Source organism: Emys orbicularis, chromosome 3, assembly GCF_028017835.1.
Source record: "Emys orbicularis isolate rEmyOrb1 chromosome 3, rEmyOrb1.hap1, whole genome shotgun sequence".
Lineage (NCBI taxonomy): Eukaryota > Metazoa > Chordata > Testudines > Emydidae > Emys > Emys orbicularis.
The window spans coordinates 20525108-20541501 of NC_088685.1; the positions used below are offsets into that span (position 1 = coordinate 20525108).

The window sequence follows — 16394 nt, forward strand, 5'->3', positions numbered from 1 at the left end:
TGAAGCTGTTGCAGAATGTGGTGGCATGAATTCTGCCTATTTGAAAAACCACCTCTCTATCTCTGCTATATTGTGACAGCTGCAATCAGCTGAGGAGTTTGAAAAGAGATGGCACTGGTAATGGAGGCCCTTCGTGGAGACCACTCTATCTTTTTCATTCTTTCCCTTGATCTGAAATAATCCAAATCTTCAGACAGTGAGGGTATGCTGCAAAGCCCATTTCTTCATATGGCTTTTGGAGCGAGAGGGTCACAATAAAAGATGAGGATTGTGAGGAAGAGGGATATAGATGAGCTTATTTTCATTATGGTCTTATTTTCTGGGTTTTGGGTGAGGTATTTCTAATTTTCGGCAGTCACCTAGAGTTCAGGATAGGCACTTTTTGTATAGATTTGTTATAAATGAAACTAAGTGTTTTTTTTTTTTTTTTTTTTTTTTTTAGTAGATTGTCATGTGGTTACCCTTTTTTGTATTTGATGTTTCAAGACTGTTACCTTTTTTTCTCAGTGCCGGCTCATCAAAAAAAGAGGGAAAATGCACTGTTTGATATTCACAGATCTCCTGCAAGAAGAAGCCATATCAGGTAAATGTCACAAGCTTTTTGGAGGTAGAAGATATTTGTGTTCCTTCAGCATATTTTGTTAGCTGTTTATTTTGAAACTTTCTGTCTCTGGGTGATACTTCTGATTCTTTGGGTTTAATAAGCAAGGCTCTCATCCTGCAGTGAGCTTCATGTAGGTGGACTCCTGTGTTCAACCAAAACTTATGTAAGATAGAAAAGCTCATTTCAGGTTTGGGGCCTAAGTCTTTTTTTTTTTTTTTTTTTTTTTAAAGCTCTTCTGTTTGTAACCTGTTGTTTCTTGTATTATCTGAAAATAATTGAAGACCAATTTAGCTGAATTTTCCTATAATTAATAAAAAAGAAATCAGTATAATAGCATCAGGGTGTTATAAATAAAATGATTGCTGAATACCTTCATGGGAAGATGGTTAATCTGAAGAATAGTATGAAGCAGTCTAGTGTGAAATAAAACTTTTAATTGCAGAAGTATATAGGAACGTTAGGAATTACTAGACTAGAACAGACCCAAGGTCCTGCTAGTCCTGTATCCTGTCTATTGACAGTAGCCCAGCATCAGATGCTTCAGAGGAAGGTGTAAGAATATTGCAGTAGGTGGATTTGGGATAACCTGACCTCAACATAGGTCTCATCCTGTTCTTAAGCCCTGAAGCACAAGGTTTAATATCCCTTCCAAGATTGTTATTAATTGTAACAAATCTAGATATTCTTGATAGCCTTATAAACATCCAATCCCATATTGAATCTTAAGTACTTGGCATCAGCCACTTTCTGAGGCAATGAATTCCATAGTTTGATCACATGAATATATGGGTCTTGGATTGTGCCTTAGGATCACATTCTGATTAGGGAACAAATGAAAATAAATGTCATGGTTGTATCATAATGCCAAGTAGAAGTTCTGTGTGATTGGGGGGAGGGATAGCTCAGTGGTTTGAGCATTGGCCTACTAAAGCTAGGGTTGTGAGTTCAATCCTTAAGGGATTGAATTTAGGGATCTGACGCAAAAATCTGTCTGGGGATTGGTCCTGCTTTGAGCAGGGGGTTGGACTAGATGACTCCTGAGGTCCCTTCCAACCCTGATATTCTATGAATTATAAGCAATCTGCTCAGGAGAGGCCCAAGCCTGGAATAGCGGGTGTGAATCAGGTTCTTTGAAAGAGCTGTGTATTTGTATACTGTAGCAGTCTCAAATAGTGCTATATTAGGGTATGTCTACACTGCAATAAAACACCCATGGTTGGCCTGGGTCAGCTGACTTGGGCTCGTGGGGCCCAGGTTGTGGGACTATAAAATTGCAGTGTCGATGCATGGGCTGGAGCTTGGGCTCTGAGACCCGATAGTGCCAAGCCCGAACATCTACACTGCAATTTTATAGTCCCACAGCCTGTTACGTCTTTTAAAGCAGCAAATTTCCCTCTGTGCTGAAGAAATAAAGGAAACAAAATACAATTAAAAAAAAAAAGCAATCATATTTTCTGTTCTGTTATAGTTAAAATTTCTTCCAAGTAGAGTTGATCCAATGTCAATAAACAGAAAAGATTTTTTTTTTTTTATTTATTTTGTTTTTTTGACTTGCTCTATTGCCAGGTAAAACTGGTGTATAGTAAGTTGAACTCCAAAGCCTTGAGCAATTTTTTTGTAAACTTAGGCACACAATTAGAGCCCGACCTTAGAGTTTGTAAAAATGAGCTTTCTACGAACTGAAATTAATAGGATATTTTTTTTAAACAAAAAGGCCTCCTGTGGTGTTTGCAACCCAAATATAATAGCATGATACTGTTCTACCTTTTAAGTGAAATGAAGTAGAAACTGATTGTAGACCACATTGAAATTGACAGTTTTCTTGTCCAAGCTCACAGAAGAGCAAAGAGTGCGAATATGGGAAACAAATAAATAATGCTTAAAATTCTTTGTTTTAATAATTTCCTGTGTTTGTAAGATAAAAAATGTGGTTTTTAAAGATCTGATTTTAAAAAGGGTTTTGTCCATTAGTTCCAGCCAACTAGTTTTATCTCTTTAAATAAAATGTTGATAAAGCATTTCTTGAACAGATGTTCTTCTGTGAATAGTGTCCCTATGGGTGCTCCAATCTGGGTGTGCTAGCTCCCCTTATGCCTCTGATCGGAGATTTCTCATAGCAGTGTCCATTTGGCCTGTGTATGTGTGCTAGTTAGGCCCGTGCCCCATGTCTTCGTTATGTAGTACCGCACTGACAAACTGCCTCAGTTCTTCTCAACCACTGCGGCCTGAGACGGAGCTCTGACAGTTATCCCCGTTGAGATTTCCTCAACTTTGTCCTCATTTCTTATTCTAGTAGTTAGTTGTAGTAGTTCTTAGAATTAGTTTAGTTCAGCGGTTCTCAAACTGTGGGTCAGGACCCCAAAGTGGGTCACAACCCCCTTTGAATGGGGTTGCCAGGACTGGCTTAGACTTGCTGAAGCCTGAGCCTCACTACCTGGGGCGGAAGCCAAAGTCTGGGGCTTCAGCACTGGGTGGCAGGTTTCAGGTTGCAGGCCCCCTGCCTGGGGCTGAAGCCCTTGAGCTTCAGGGTTGGCCCCCCTGCCCGGAGCAGTGGGGCTCGGGCTTTGGCCCTCCCACCCAGGGCAGTGGGGCTTGGGCAGGCTCAGGCTTCGGTCCCCCCTCCTGGGGTCGTGAAGTAATTTTTATTGTCAGAAGGGGGTCGCGGTGCAATGAAGTTTGAGAACCCCTGGTTTAGTTATTTAGTAAGTAGTAGTAGTTTTGGCTTCCTAGTTTTAAAAATAAAAAAAAATTCTCTATTATATATTATATTTAGACCTTGTTCACTGGGATGTTCTACCCAGTTCTCCCAGCTTCAAATGTTGTCTGTTGTGCTGGGAGGTGAACCTGGTAAGTGATGGGCACTCCTGCTGCATCTGTTGCCTTGGGGAAACACACATCTGTCTGGCACTGAAATCCAGAGCCAGAAAAAACAGGGAGATAAAACTTTGTCTCCTCATGACTGAGAGCTCTCTATGCCTGGCTTGTGACCTGGGCCAAGAGTTCCCACCTGTACACTGGTCTCCAAGCAAATTTTCTGCCTCCATAATATCGGAGCCCCACTTCTCCAGGGCATCTAAGAGGAAGACGCAAGACTCCTCTCAGAAGTCCTCTGAGGGCCATGCCCTGGGCTCACCAGGTAGGGAATCTACCTCTAAAAAGCCGAGATTGTCTGTCTGTGTCTTCAGCCACTCTGGCACCATCTGCTCTCCAATTGGGTACCCATGAGTCTGCTGGTTCCTCAGGTACCCAGAGCACCGTTAGACTGAAAGACTGCAAAGCTTTCTTTAATCATTAGTACTGTTAGCAGACCAAGATGGCAAGAAGAACTCTTCCTCAATATTGAAGAAGCCCTCTCAGGCTCCGAATACATTTCCCTTGGAGCACCCGAGACCCACGGTACTGTTAGCGCCCTCAGCCACCATCACCTTGGTGGAGACTACAGACTCAGTACCCATGACACACTCACAGGAGTTCCATTTTCCCCGAGACCTGGCTGTATCTGAGACACCAGATTTTCTACTGCTCGGCTCCAACATGCTGTCAGTACTGAGAACATCAAGATCGCCTGAGGTTCACCCAGTACCAGTGGTTTCACCTCAGATCTCCAGGCGCACCATCATTCCAGAGTGAGTTTGAGGAAAAGGATGCTGATGAAGACCTTGCCTTGGTGTCTCAAATATCAACTCAGGGTTCTCTCACTCCTATAGAAGTCTCTGATGAAACTATAACTACTCGTGGTACAAATTTGCAACCAACATCTCACTAGTATGAGCACCTGTGGGTGCCACCTCCACCTTATGCACCTCCTTGGCCATATTGGGACCTTTGGCTGGCCTATTGCCAACAATTCTCCAGGGCATTGCGCATCAGTAGGCCCTACCAAATTCATGGTCCATTTTGGTCAATTTCATGGTCCTAGGATTTTAAAAATAGCATTTTTCATGATTTCAGCTACTTGAATCTGAAATTTCACAGTGTTTTAATTGTAGGGGTCCTAACCCAAAAAGGAATTGTGGGGGCTCGCAAGGTTATTGTTGGAGGGGTTGCGGTACTGCTACCCTTACTTCTGCGCTGCTGCAGATGACGGTGCTGCCTTCAGAGCTGGGCAGCTGGAGAGTGGTGGCTGCTGGCCGGGAGCCTAGCTCTGAAGAAAGAGCCACCGCCAGCAGCCGCACAGAAGTAAGGATGGCATTGCCACGCTTAATTTTCTGCTGCTGCTGGCGTCCTGCCTTCAGAGAGCCAACAGCTGCCACTCTCCAGCCACCCAGCTCTGAAGTCACCACAGAAATAAGGTGTTGTCAGTAACTACTGGTGTGGTGCTCTGCTCGTGTTCGATGATGATAACAGTTGGCTGCGTATGTGTTCCCTCTGTGTGCTGCCCCAGTTCTGCACAGATAGCTGACACAGCAAACCCTGAGAGAACCCCCAAAGACCACAGACTTTAGTAAGGTACGAAGGAACCCGAGTCAGGTTTATTGTCAAACGAAGCACAGTAATCGTTTCCCGTTGACTCTACAAGACATACTACGAATTTGTGTCCCCTGGCAGTGGACCGGCTCAGTCAGTGACGGGACTTTCCACTGCCCCCTAGGCCAGACAAAGATGTGCACTCCGGGACCTACTTTTATACAGTTACAGGACGGATTACTCATCCCTACTGACGTATTGAGGTACAGTTCCTTGGCTCATTAGGGTGCTGTCTCCCCCTTTGATCATGTTGTTTCAAACAAACAGATCTATCCATCATGCTGTCCTTTTGACCCTGTCTTTAAGATGCACCTGCCTGTTCCTTGTTAACTCCGTGGAGTGTCCTCGTATCGGGATGTCCAGGTGCCATCTTGGCACAAGTTCTTCTTATTAGTACTTACATGTGAATGCACCTGCTTCTAACAACCCTCTTCTCGCCAACTTCTGTGAGTGGGGCCTGCCTCTGGCTCACAGCCCAGCTTTTGCTTAGCAATGCCTGGAAGTACTTTGGTTCAGGCTTCAGGCCTCAGACTGGGCCTCTGACACAAGAGTTTGTTTCAGGGCCTCCTCTTACTACATAAGAGTGGCAATACCACAATCCCCCCTAAAAGAACCTTGCGACCCTCCTACAACTCCCTTTTGGGTCAGGACCCCCAATTTGAGAAACTCTGGTCTCCCCTGTGAAATCGGTATAGTAAATGGTAAAAGCACGCAAAAGACTGGGTTTCACTGTCTGTGATGTGTTTTTCGTGGCCGTGAATTTGGTAAGGCCCTAATCATCACTCCTCAGAGAGAGGCAACCTGCATCACTTGCTCCCTCCAGGAGACACGACCCTCAAGTGGAATCTTTTGAGGAGCAGGCCACTAATACTGATGAAGAGGTCTCTCCTAATATTTCATCATCATCTCTGGATGAAGCGGTTATGATTCTTCCTCCATCCTTGGTGGATGATTTTAAGCACTTCCAGGTTCTGGTCAAGAGAATTGCTGACTCCTTGCAGTTCTCTTTCCAGGAGGTTAAAGAACCTCATCATAAGCTGCTTGATATCCTCTATTCACCTACCTGTGCCCACTTAGCTTTGCCTGTCAATGAAGCTCTTCTGGACCCAGCGAAGATAATCTGGCACACTCCAGTTACTGCATGCAAGAGAGTGGATAAGAGATATTATGTCCCAGCAGAGGACTCCGAATTTTTATTTTCTCATCCCTCACCTAACTCCTTGGCAGTCGATGCAGTTAATGAACATGAAAGGCAGCACTATGCTAAAAACATGCGTCGTGAAAAAGACCACAAATGTCTAGACCTACTGAGGAGGAAATCTTATTCCTCAGTGTCCTTCCAATTTAGAATTGCCAATTACCAGGTGCAAATGGCAAAATTCAATCACAAAAATATACCAAAACTCTTTTGTTGACCACCTACCAGCAGAGCTCAGGGATCAACTTAATGCAGTTGTTCTGGCAAGTAGCTGGCCCTCCGCAATATGTCTACAAGCCTCCCTCGATGCCGCTGTTACTGCCACCCATCTGATCGCTACAGTGGTAGTTATGAAAAGCACTTTCTGGCTTGAACTCTCCGGATTTCTAAAAGGGGTCCAGAATATGGTGGAGCACCTTCCTTTTGGTGGGTCTAAGTTGTTTGTGGACAGCATGGATAAATCTCTGCAAACGTTAGACTCTAGGGATACCTTACTTTCTCTTGGTATTTGTACACCCACCTACAAGAGAAAGCTCAACAAGTCCCAGACAGCTCAGAGATCCCATCCTGCTCAATTCCTTACCTCCCAGAAGCCATGTGAACAGCATCAAAAGATACAGAGATTCCAGCGAAGGAAACAGTCTACTTCTGAGCCTCCCACATCGCACCCTTCCATCTCCAAGCAGCAATTTTGACAGGCTGGTTGAGGGCCTGAACTACCATCCTCATTCTCTCCAGCTGCACTGAGTCACCTGCCTTGACCGCCTTTACCACTTCAGGAGGGCTTGGAAGTCGGTCACTACAGACAAGTGGGTTTTGGAGATCATCTCAACAGGATACGCCATCCACTTTAACCAACAAACCCCCATTCCCTGTTGTTCTTCAGAGACCCCTCCCATGAGAGCTTGCTTCATCAAGAAATAGACTCTCTCACACTTGGGAGCTATAGAACCAAACCCCATGCACCACAGAGGAAAGGGGTTTTATTCGAGATATTTCCTCCAAAAAAGTGTGGAGGTTGGAGACCTATCCCAGATTTGAGGCTACTCAACACCTATGTGAATGCGCACAAATTCAAAATGCTGACACCTGCGGTGATTATCCTGTCACTAGAGTAAGGGGATTGGTTTTTAGCCCTCAATCTTCAAGATGCATATTTCCATATTGTGATCGACCCATCCACAAACTATTCTTGCTGTCTGGAGTGGCTCACAACTGAGAGTGCCTGCTTCAGGGCAGACTGCCAGAAAACAGGGCAGACATCCCAAGCTGGTGGTACGTTCTTTAATTAGATTTCATCAAGCCAGTAATGTCTTCTTAGCTTATGTGCAACATGCGTCAGGTGGCACGTGAACAGGATTCATCACTGAATTTGGTCTGCTGGTTGGATCATTAGCTATACCAGTCTTACTATGGAGTCACAGTCAATCCCTTTGAACTCTCCAGTCTATCTTGCCACTCAGACAAACTGAACTTGGTGATAATGGTCAGTTTAACCAAAAACCACATCAGGTTGCTCCCAGTCCCAAGAGACCAGTCGCTTACCCCAGTTTAATTGGTTCTCCAGATCTTAAAACAAAGACAACACTGGCAACCAATTCTATAGTAAATTAACTAAAGATTTATTACCTAAGAAAAGGAAATGTTATTGAGAGGTTAAAATAAAAAAAAAATATGTGGAGATATACATATCTCATAGAACTGGAAGGGACCCTGAAAGGTCATTTTGTCCAGCCCCCTGCCTTCACTAGCAGGACCAAGTACTGATTTTGCCCCAAATCTCTTAAGTGGCCCCCTCAAGGATTGAACTCACAATCCTGGATTTAGCAGGCCAATGCTCAAACCACTGAGCTATCCCCCCAGGTGAGTCACAGTTTGTAATTCCAAATGGTTGCAGTCTTTTCAGGGTACCCAGATTGTCTCTGTGGACCTCTGTTTTGCATCTGGTACATTTCCCTGTAAGAGTCCAGAGATGAAAGATCTTTCCTTGAATCCATATTTATAACTTCTTCTGACAGAAAACAAGCCGAGCCCATGTGGGCTTTTCCTTTGATGGCAGTAAGTGAGGAATGTACTTTGAGTCTGTCAAGGTTCCTTCCCCACTCTGAACTCTAGGGTACAGATATGGGGACCTGCATGAAAAGCTTAACTACCAACTTAGACCTGCTTTTGCTGCCACCACCCAAATTATTTGAGTTATTCGGGAAACTGTCTACCTCCCCCCCCCTCCACCCCCCAGAATATTAATAGATTCTAGGACTGGAAGGGACCTCGAGAGGTCATCGAGTCCAGTCCCCTGCCCGCATGGCAGGAATATCTCCCTCCCAAGTACTATAACCCTTCTCTGGGTAGCCTTGAGAGACTTCTCCACCAATTCCCTGGTGAACATGGATCCAAACCCTTGGATCTTAAAACAAGGAGAAATTAACCATTCCCCCTCCTTTCCCCCCACCAATTCCTGGTGAGTCCAGATCCAACCCCCTTGGATCTTAAAACAAGGAAAAATCAATCAGGTTCTTAAAAAGAAGGCTTTTAATTAAATAAAGAAAGGTACAAATCATCTCTGTAAAATCAGGATGGAAAATAACTTTACAGGGTAATCAGATTCAAAGAGCTCAGAGGAACCCCCTCTAGCCTTAGGTTCAAAGTTACAGCAAACAGAGGTAAACCCTCTAGCAAAAGGAACATTTACAATTTGAGAAAACAAAGATGAACCTAACACGCCTTGCCTGGCTGTTACTTACAAGTTTGAAATATGAGAGACTTGTTCAGAAAGATTTGGAGAGCATGGATTGATGTCTGGTCCCTCTTAGTCCCAAGAGCCAACAACCCCCAAAACAAAGAGCACAAACAAAAGCCTTCCCCCCACCAAGATTTGAAAGTATCTTGTCCCCTTATTGGGTCAGATGTCAGCCAGGTTACCTGAGCTTCTTAACCCTTTACAGGTAAAAGGATTTTGGTGTCTCTGGCCAGGAGGGATTTTATAGTATTCTACACAGGAGGGCTGTTACCCTTCCCTTTATAGTTATGACAGTGTCTTTGACCTCTGGTTATCACACACAATGGCCACTTCCTTTGGAATTAGCACTTTTCTGTTGAAGTCCTTCATTAGCATTCCACAATCCTTCTTTGATGGGTTATTTTAGTTACAGGGGTCTACACAATGTAAATGTTTGCTACTGCATTATAACAGGACGAGTGAAAACAGTGCAAGTAACGTCCCATTAGTTTCATGAAGTCTAAACATCAAATGCACTCTTCTACATTCAGCAATCACTTTGATCTATAATATACAAGTGAATTGGACTGAATACACTCTGGTCTGCCAACGTCACACCTACGTTTCACTGTTGGCCCGGACCACTTTCAGTACTGAGTGCACCCCTTTTGACTCGTCTGCCCCGAGGCACTTTTCAAAAGTTATGTCAGAAGTAGCAGTGCAGCCATAGGAAAGGTACTTTAGTAGTCCCATACCTGGACAAGTGGCTGCTGAAAGGTCGCTCCCTGGAACCGGTGGCTCAGGTAACTTCTGAGGTGATAGATCTCTTCCACGAATTTGGCATGCAAATGAACATTCAAAAATTCACTTTGACCCCGTGCAGGTACATCTTGATTCAGTAACAGGAAGACCATACCTTCCTCTGCACAGCTTTGTGGCCCTTTCCAGCATAGCCAACATAGATAAGTTCAGCCCCCAAACTCCAGTCAAGAACAGTCTTCAGTTGCTGGGGCACGTGGCAGCCAGCACCTTTGTCACAGAACACTCAAAACTCAGAATGCGCTGCCTTCAAGGGTGTCTCAGAACTGTTTATTCACCAGACACCGTTTAAATATGCTTCTTTCCATACCTACTTCTGTAAAACAATCCCTCAACTGATGGAAAGACCATCACAATGTGTGTGCAGGAGTTCCATTTGCACATCCTGCCGCAACAGACGGTCATCATAGTGGTGGATGCCTCTCTGCTAAAGTGGGGAGTGCATCTAAACACTCACACGACCCAGGATGAGTGGACATTGCAAGAGACCATGCTGCTACACAACCTCCTGGAACTCAGAGCAGTCAGATGCCCCGTCTCCGGTTTTTAAAATTTATCAGGGTCAAACAAAGGTCATAACGGACAACATATGCATGTTTTACATCAGTTGGCAAGGAGAAGCAAGATCCCCCTCCTTCTGCGCCAAGACTGTCAAGCTTTGAAATTGGTGCATATGCAACCAGATAGTCATCACAGTGGCCTATCTCGCAGGGGTTGAGAATGTGACCATGGATGAACTCAGCAGGTGCTTCTTCCAAGACCATGAATGGGGAAATAGACCCCAGCATATGACACCACATATTCCATCAATGAGGCACCCTCAGATAGACTTGTTCGTCACAGAGTTAAACAAGACATGTACCCAGTTTTGCTCAAGAGGTGGACTGGGTCATAAATCCTTGGGGGATGATTTTCACCTTCATTGGTCGTCAACTCTCCTGTGTACATTCCCACCAACTCCTCTAAAAGCCAAAGTTATGGTCAAACTAAAAAGAAAAGACAAAGCCAGAGTCATACTAATAGTTATGACTTGACCCAGACAAACGTGATTTCCTTACCTGATACAGCTGGCTGTTTGGTCACTGATCACTTTTCATGCTGCTCCTCATTTCCTCTCCCAGGAAGGTGGGATGATCCTTCACCCCAATCTCACAGTGCTTCTTCTCAAAACATGATTGGTAGATGATTCACAGGATTAGAGACTTACCTGCTCAGAGGAAGTAAAAAGAGTACTACTACAAAGCAGGAAACAGTCTACTTGCTACACAGACTCTTAAAAATGGACAAGATTTTGTTACCCATTCTTGGAACCAGGCAAGAAATAAACACAGACAAAGGTCGAACTCGAGCAGCACTGAGGGTTGATTTGTTTCCCTTATTTGCGCAATTATACTCAGACACAAACACAACTCATTCATGCTGGCAGGCTGCAAGTGCGGGTGTTGGTTTTGAATTTGCTGGTGGCTGAGGCTGGCCAGGCGTCAGCTGCCCGGAGATAGGCTGCGAGGCGACAAGAGTCCCCGAAGTCCCTTCGGATCTGCAGGAGGGCTTCCATTCCGTTCCCGAGTTTAGCGTGCTGTTACATTTCCTTATTGGTACCCTATCTGGCCACCGGTCTCGAGATTTATACCTTTACCAAGATAATACCATGGTTCCATAAACAGCGATATTTGCTTCTTTGTTTTGCCATTGGCTGTCACATTCACTGTCTCACTCACTCCTTACATTAACTGCATGAATACAATTGGTAATATAGAGCAATGCAGCTTTAAGAAAGCATCTAACATCACTGGGGAGCTTCCGCTGCTTGTGGCTTTGTTACAGCATAACAGGAAACTGTGCAGACTGCACTTGAAAGAGCAAAGGTGGGGGGTGGGGAGGGGCGCCGCCGGCTACAGATTTGTCTGTTGGTGTGACCTCATTGCTGTAAAATATACTAGACTACATCCTGACTCAAAAGTTCAGGACTATTGATGAGCTCCATAAGAGTCTACCTGGCAGCCATCACGGCTTTTCACCCTCCCACCCCTCCCAATAGAGGGTTGTTCTGTTTTTGCTGATCCAACATCAGCGAGATTCCTCAGGGGACTTGGAAACCTCTATCCACCAGTCCAGCTCCTGATTGGGAGACCTCATTCTGGTCTGTAAATGCCTCAGAAGTCTACTGTTTGAGTTGATGGCTACCTGCTCACAGCTCTGTTCATCAGTGAAGAAGGCATTCCTGATATCCATCACATTGACATGACAGGGTGGGAAAATAGGAGCCCTGATGGCATGCCCCCTTTTACGGTATTTTTTTTTTTTTTTTTTTTAAGGACAAGATCACACTGCAACCCCATCCCAAATTTTTACCTAAAGTTTCTTCTGAGTTTCATATTAACCAACCCATTCACCTGCCAGTCTTCCAACCCAAACTGCATCTAGATACCCAGGAGGCACTCCTGCACACCCTGAACATCAGGAGAGCCCTGTCCTTCTGTGTGGATAGGACAAAACCTTTCAGAAAGACCCACAGATAATTTTCCTTGCAAGCAGATAAGTCAAAAGGGTCTGCAATCTCTAATCAAAAACTTTCCAAGTGGATATCTGGCTCCACTAATTCTAGCTACGAATGTTGCGATATTCAAACACCTTTGAATATAGATACTCCTTCTACAAGGTCCATTTCCACCTCTATGGCATTCCTCAAGAATATTCCCATATTGAGATATGTGACGCTACTACTTGGGTGTCTATACATACGTTTGCTGAACACTATGCTATAACTTGTGACACTGCTGATACCGTGTTTGGCTAGGCTGTAGTTTCTTTGGTACTGGACTCGACTCCGAAGCTGCCCCTGCCTTAAAGGGAATTGCTTGGTAGTCACTAGAGTGGAGCACCCGTAGGGATACTACTCAAAGAAATGGTTACTCACCCTGTGCAGTAACTGTGGTTCTTCAAGATGTGGGTCCCTATCGGTGCTCCACTACCCACCCTCCTTCCCCTCTGCATTGGAGTTCTCTGCTATGGAGCTTTGCGGTAGAGAAGGATCTGAGGTCGGTTGGCCCGTGCAGTGCTCTGTAACAACGGCATGAGGCTGACTAGCATGCATGTGCAGGCCTAACAAACTCTTCTATGAGAAATCTCCGATCAAAGGCGCAGGGGGCGCTAGCACACCTAGAGTGGAGCACCCATAGAGAGAGACGTCTCAAAGAACCACTGTTGCTGCACAGGATAAGTAACCATTTCTTCTCTGTACTTTCCTTGTGTCGGTAAGAAAAAAGACAGGTTGGAGGCATTATATATTTAAGCCATCATCCTCTTTAAGATGGTATTAATTTCTCTTAGATTCCAAATTTATGGCAGGGATACCAAAGACACTGATCACTGCCTCCCTGCAACTTTTTCTGGTCTATTTTGCCTTTCCATTTTATCCTGTTTAATGCTGTTGTAGAGTCTTCCATAAAAACTCACCATAGTGACATACTTTCCTGTCTGATTTCTCTTGGTGGTCAGACTGTTGAACTTGGCTGGCTTTATTTGTGTCTCAGCTAGAATAGCTGAACAAATGCAGAATACCATATTCATATAGGTGATGGAATTCTATATCCACTGAGAGATCCTTGAGAATTACATCTCTGGCTACTCTGTCCAGCAGCCAGATGCTTCTGTTATTTCATACAAATATAAATGAAACAACTTTTTTTTAGCAGCCTAAATTCAAACTGCATTGTTTATGTCTAGGATATAATACAGCTCCCAATCTTTTCAAAGAGTTCTCTAGATTACTGTACTGTTCTAAAATGAAGAGAAGTTACCTGTATGGATTTTGAAGAATAACCTGTATTGCACATTTTATTTTTCTTTACTTCAGAATTGCAAGTACAATATAAACAATTTCTAAAAATATTTTAATGTTCAGTATGAAAAGCGTTTAGAAAAAGAAACTGACTATAAGACTTAAAAGAACTTTGGAATTTAAAAAGAAGGAATTTAAATAGCTAAGATGTTACACTCTTGATGTTTTTGTTCTATTAGCTTCAGAGAGAGATGAGCGATGTAGCTTGGAGGTTTTATCAGATGACAGGTCCATTAGAAACCTTAAACTCTGAAAACGTTTGATATTATAGCTCACTTTTCCATTTTGGTGATGTGGAATGAGCCACATGTCCCTAGGGCTTTCTTCCCTCTCAGAAATGTTCAAGTTGGAATCAGACATCTGTGGAACAATATAAGAAGACAGAAATTTCCCTCACAGATTGTTTTGATATGTCAACTATTTATGGAACAAAAAGTTGCTAAAATGTCTGCTAGACTTGAACAGTGCTGTTACATAAATCCTTTTTATTTTTTTTTAACGTTTTAAAAAAGTGAAATGCATTATTAGCTGCATGTTTATTTTGTTCTTTAAATAGGAGAAAGAAACATGCCATTCATAGCAGTGATACAACCTCTTCAGACGAAGAACGCTTTGAAAGGAGAAAGTCTAAGAGCATGGCCAGAGCAAGGAACAGGTATCACAACTTGCTGAGTCTTTGTGAGGGCCAGTTTATATGGGCCTGGCAGGAAAAAGCAGTATTATGGTGTAATATTCTAGTTAGTGTGAAAAGTGATAGTTTGATTCAGCAAACTATTTAGAAAAGTTACTTCTTACTTATGAAACTTCAATAAATTTAACTTACAACAGAAGAATATGGGGGGGCTTGTTTTAGTTACTGAACAAATATTACAATATAATGTATATAATATACAAGTATATAACTGAACAAATATTACAATATAATACTGAAGTCTTATGAGTAGATAGTTATAAACAGTGCAGATTATAAAGTAAAGAAGAAAACCCAAATAAAGGTCTGTGTAAGACACTGTTAACCAAATTTTGTATCAATTAAAAATGGATTTTCATTGAACGTGTAAAGAACCAGGGTTACTCTGGTGTTTTCTTTTTTTAATTAGTTTTGGAGGGAGTTAAAACAATAGCTCTTCCAAATACCACCTCTCTTCCTGCTCCTCCACCCCTTCCTATCACTGTAATACCATGTGCATCCCAAACATAAAAAAATGCTCTTACCTAGCTCCTGCTCAACAATTATCTAAGATGTAAAAGATACTATGGTGATAACTTAACAAAGAAATTAACAAATTCCTCTTTTTATCAGATGGGGCTGAATGGGTCCTGTTACTAGACTGGGGGGCTGTCTGGGGCGCCAAGACCCTCTTCGTTGCTTATACTTACGTAGGATGTAGACAAGCGGTAACAGTTCTGGGAGTTGTCTTAAAGCCCCATCCCCCTGGAGGTCTTTTCCAGCCGTGACACTGGGTGCCCACCAAACCTTTCTCGTGTCATATTCTTCAGACTTCTACTTGCATTTTAAATGGACACTCTCCACCCTTTCCAACAGATCTGGTCTTACCCAGTCTGGCAGCTTCACCTACCAATACAATACTCTCCCTCCCCCATACTTCCACCTCACCCTCCACGCTCCTCTCCATCTTGCTTTCCCTCATTCATTCCCGCTTGTCCCCTCTATCCCTCTACCTTGAACTCCCTGTCTCCTCCCTTCCTCTCCTTCTAAGCACAGATCCAAACACAATTCTTGGATCTCTACAAGTAATACCAAGATAAACATCTAAATATTGATATAACTGTGCTGATGCTAGAGGGTTGTGCTACTTTAACTATATCAGTATAGAAACTGTGAGTCAGCAAAGCTCTCTGTCTCCATCTCCTCTTCCTTCTGCTGATCATTGTCATCCTCTTCTCACCACCGTGCCATTCCTTTCTCTCCCTCTTCCATCCTGAAGAACCTTGAAACCATTAAAAACAAACAAATGAACAAAACCTTTAAGAACCAGAATGCTTTAATATATTTAAAAAAAAAAAAAAGTTGTGCAAAATCGGCTAAGAGCGCTTTATGTCTTATATTAGTAACCTTTGTCCTCCTGGCTCCCAATCTGTTCCATCTGTGTTTGTATTCTTCCTCATATCATGTCTCCTTAGATAAGGTTTTTAGGGCTTCTTTATACTTCATAAAGAAGCTAAACAAGTGCATGCACAAGTTAAAATCATTGTAGGTCAAATTTCCTTGCATTGGGGATTAATTACCGTATATACTCGATCATAAGCCGGTTCATTTATAAGCCGACACCCCCCCCCCTTCCCGGGCCATCAGGATAAGTCGCTGGTGGGCCAAGATGGTTTGTTTACCTCGAGCGTCCGCCGACACAGAGGTAAACCTAAGTAAACAAAGTGTCCCGGCACAACTGGTGGGGAAATATTTTTGCGGGGAGAAGCTGGGAGTCAAGGGAGTAACCCCTGTGACCAGCCCCCACATGACCCCTCCCCTAGCCTGGGACCCCCACACTCTCCCCATCCCATCCTTTCCCACTTTATCTGGGGAGGGCCAGGGGAGGATGTCTCTGGCCTGGCTGGAGCTGCTCTGGCAGGCTGGGCAGTGTGGCCACAGCCTGCTCCGGTGGGCCAGGCCTGGCGGCGCAGCCGCAGCATGTTCCAGCGGGCTGGGCCGGGCGGCACGGCCGCAGCGTGCTCTGGGGGGTGGGGCCCAGCGGCACGGCTGCAGCCTGCCAGCCCCGGAGCTGCA

At 44.0% G+C, this 16394-nt stretch overlaps 1 protein-coding gene across 1 annotated transcript in view; it reads left to right on the forward strand.

Moving 5' to 3' along the window:
• ATAD2B (ATPase family AAA domain containing 2B) overlaps nucleotides 1-16394 on the forward strand; it is a 182184-nt gene that overhangs the window by 40727 nt on the left and 125063 nt on the right. Inside the window, exons 8-9 of the mRNA XM_065401026.1 lie at nucleotides 508-583; nucleotides 14205-14303. Of these exons, the coding sequence (XP_065257098.1) occupies nucleotides 508-583; nucleotides 14205-14303 (175 nt within the window). The remainder of the gene's footprint in view (nucleotides 1-507; nucleotides 584-14204; nucleotides 14304-16394) is intronic.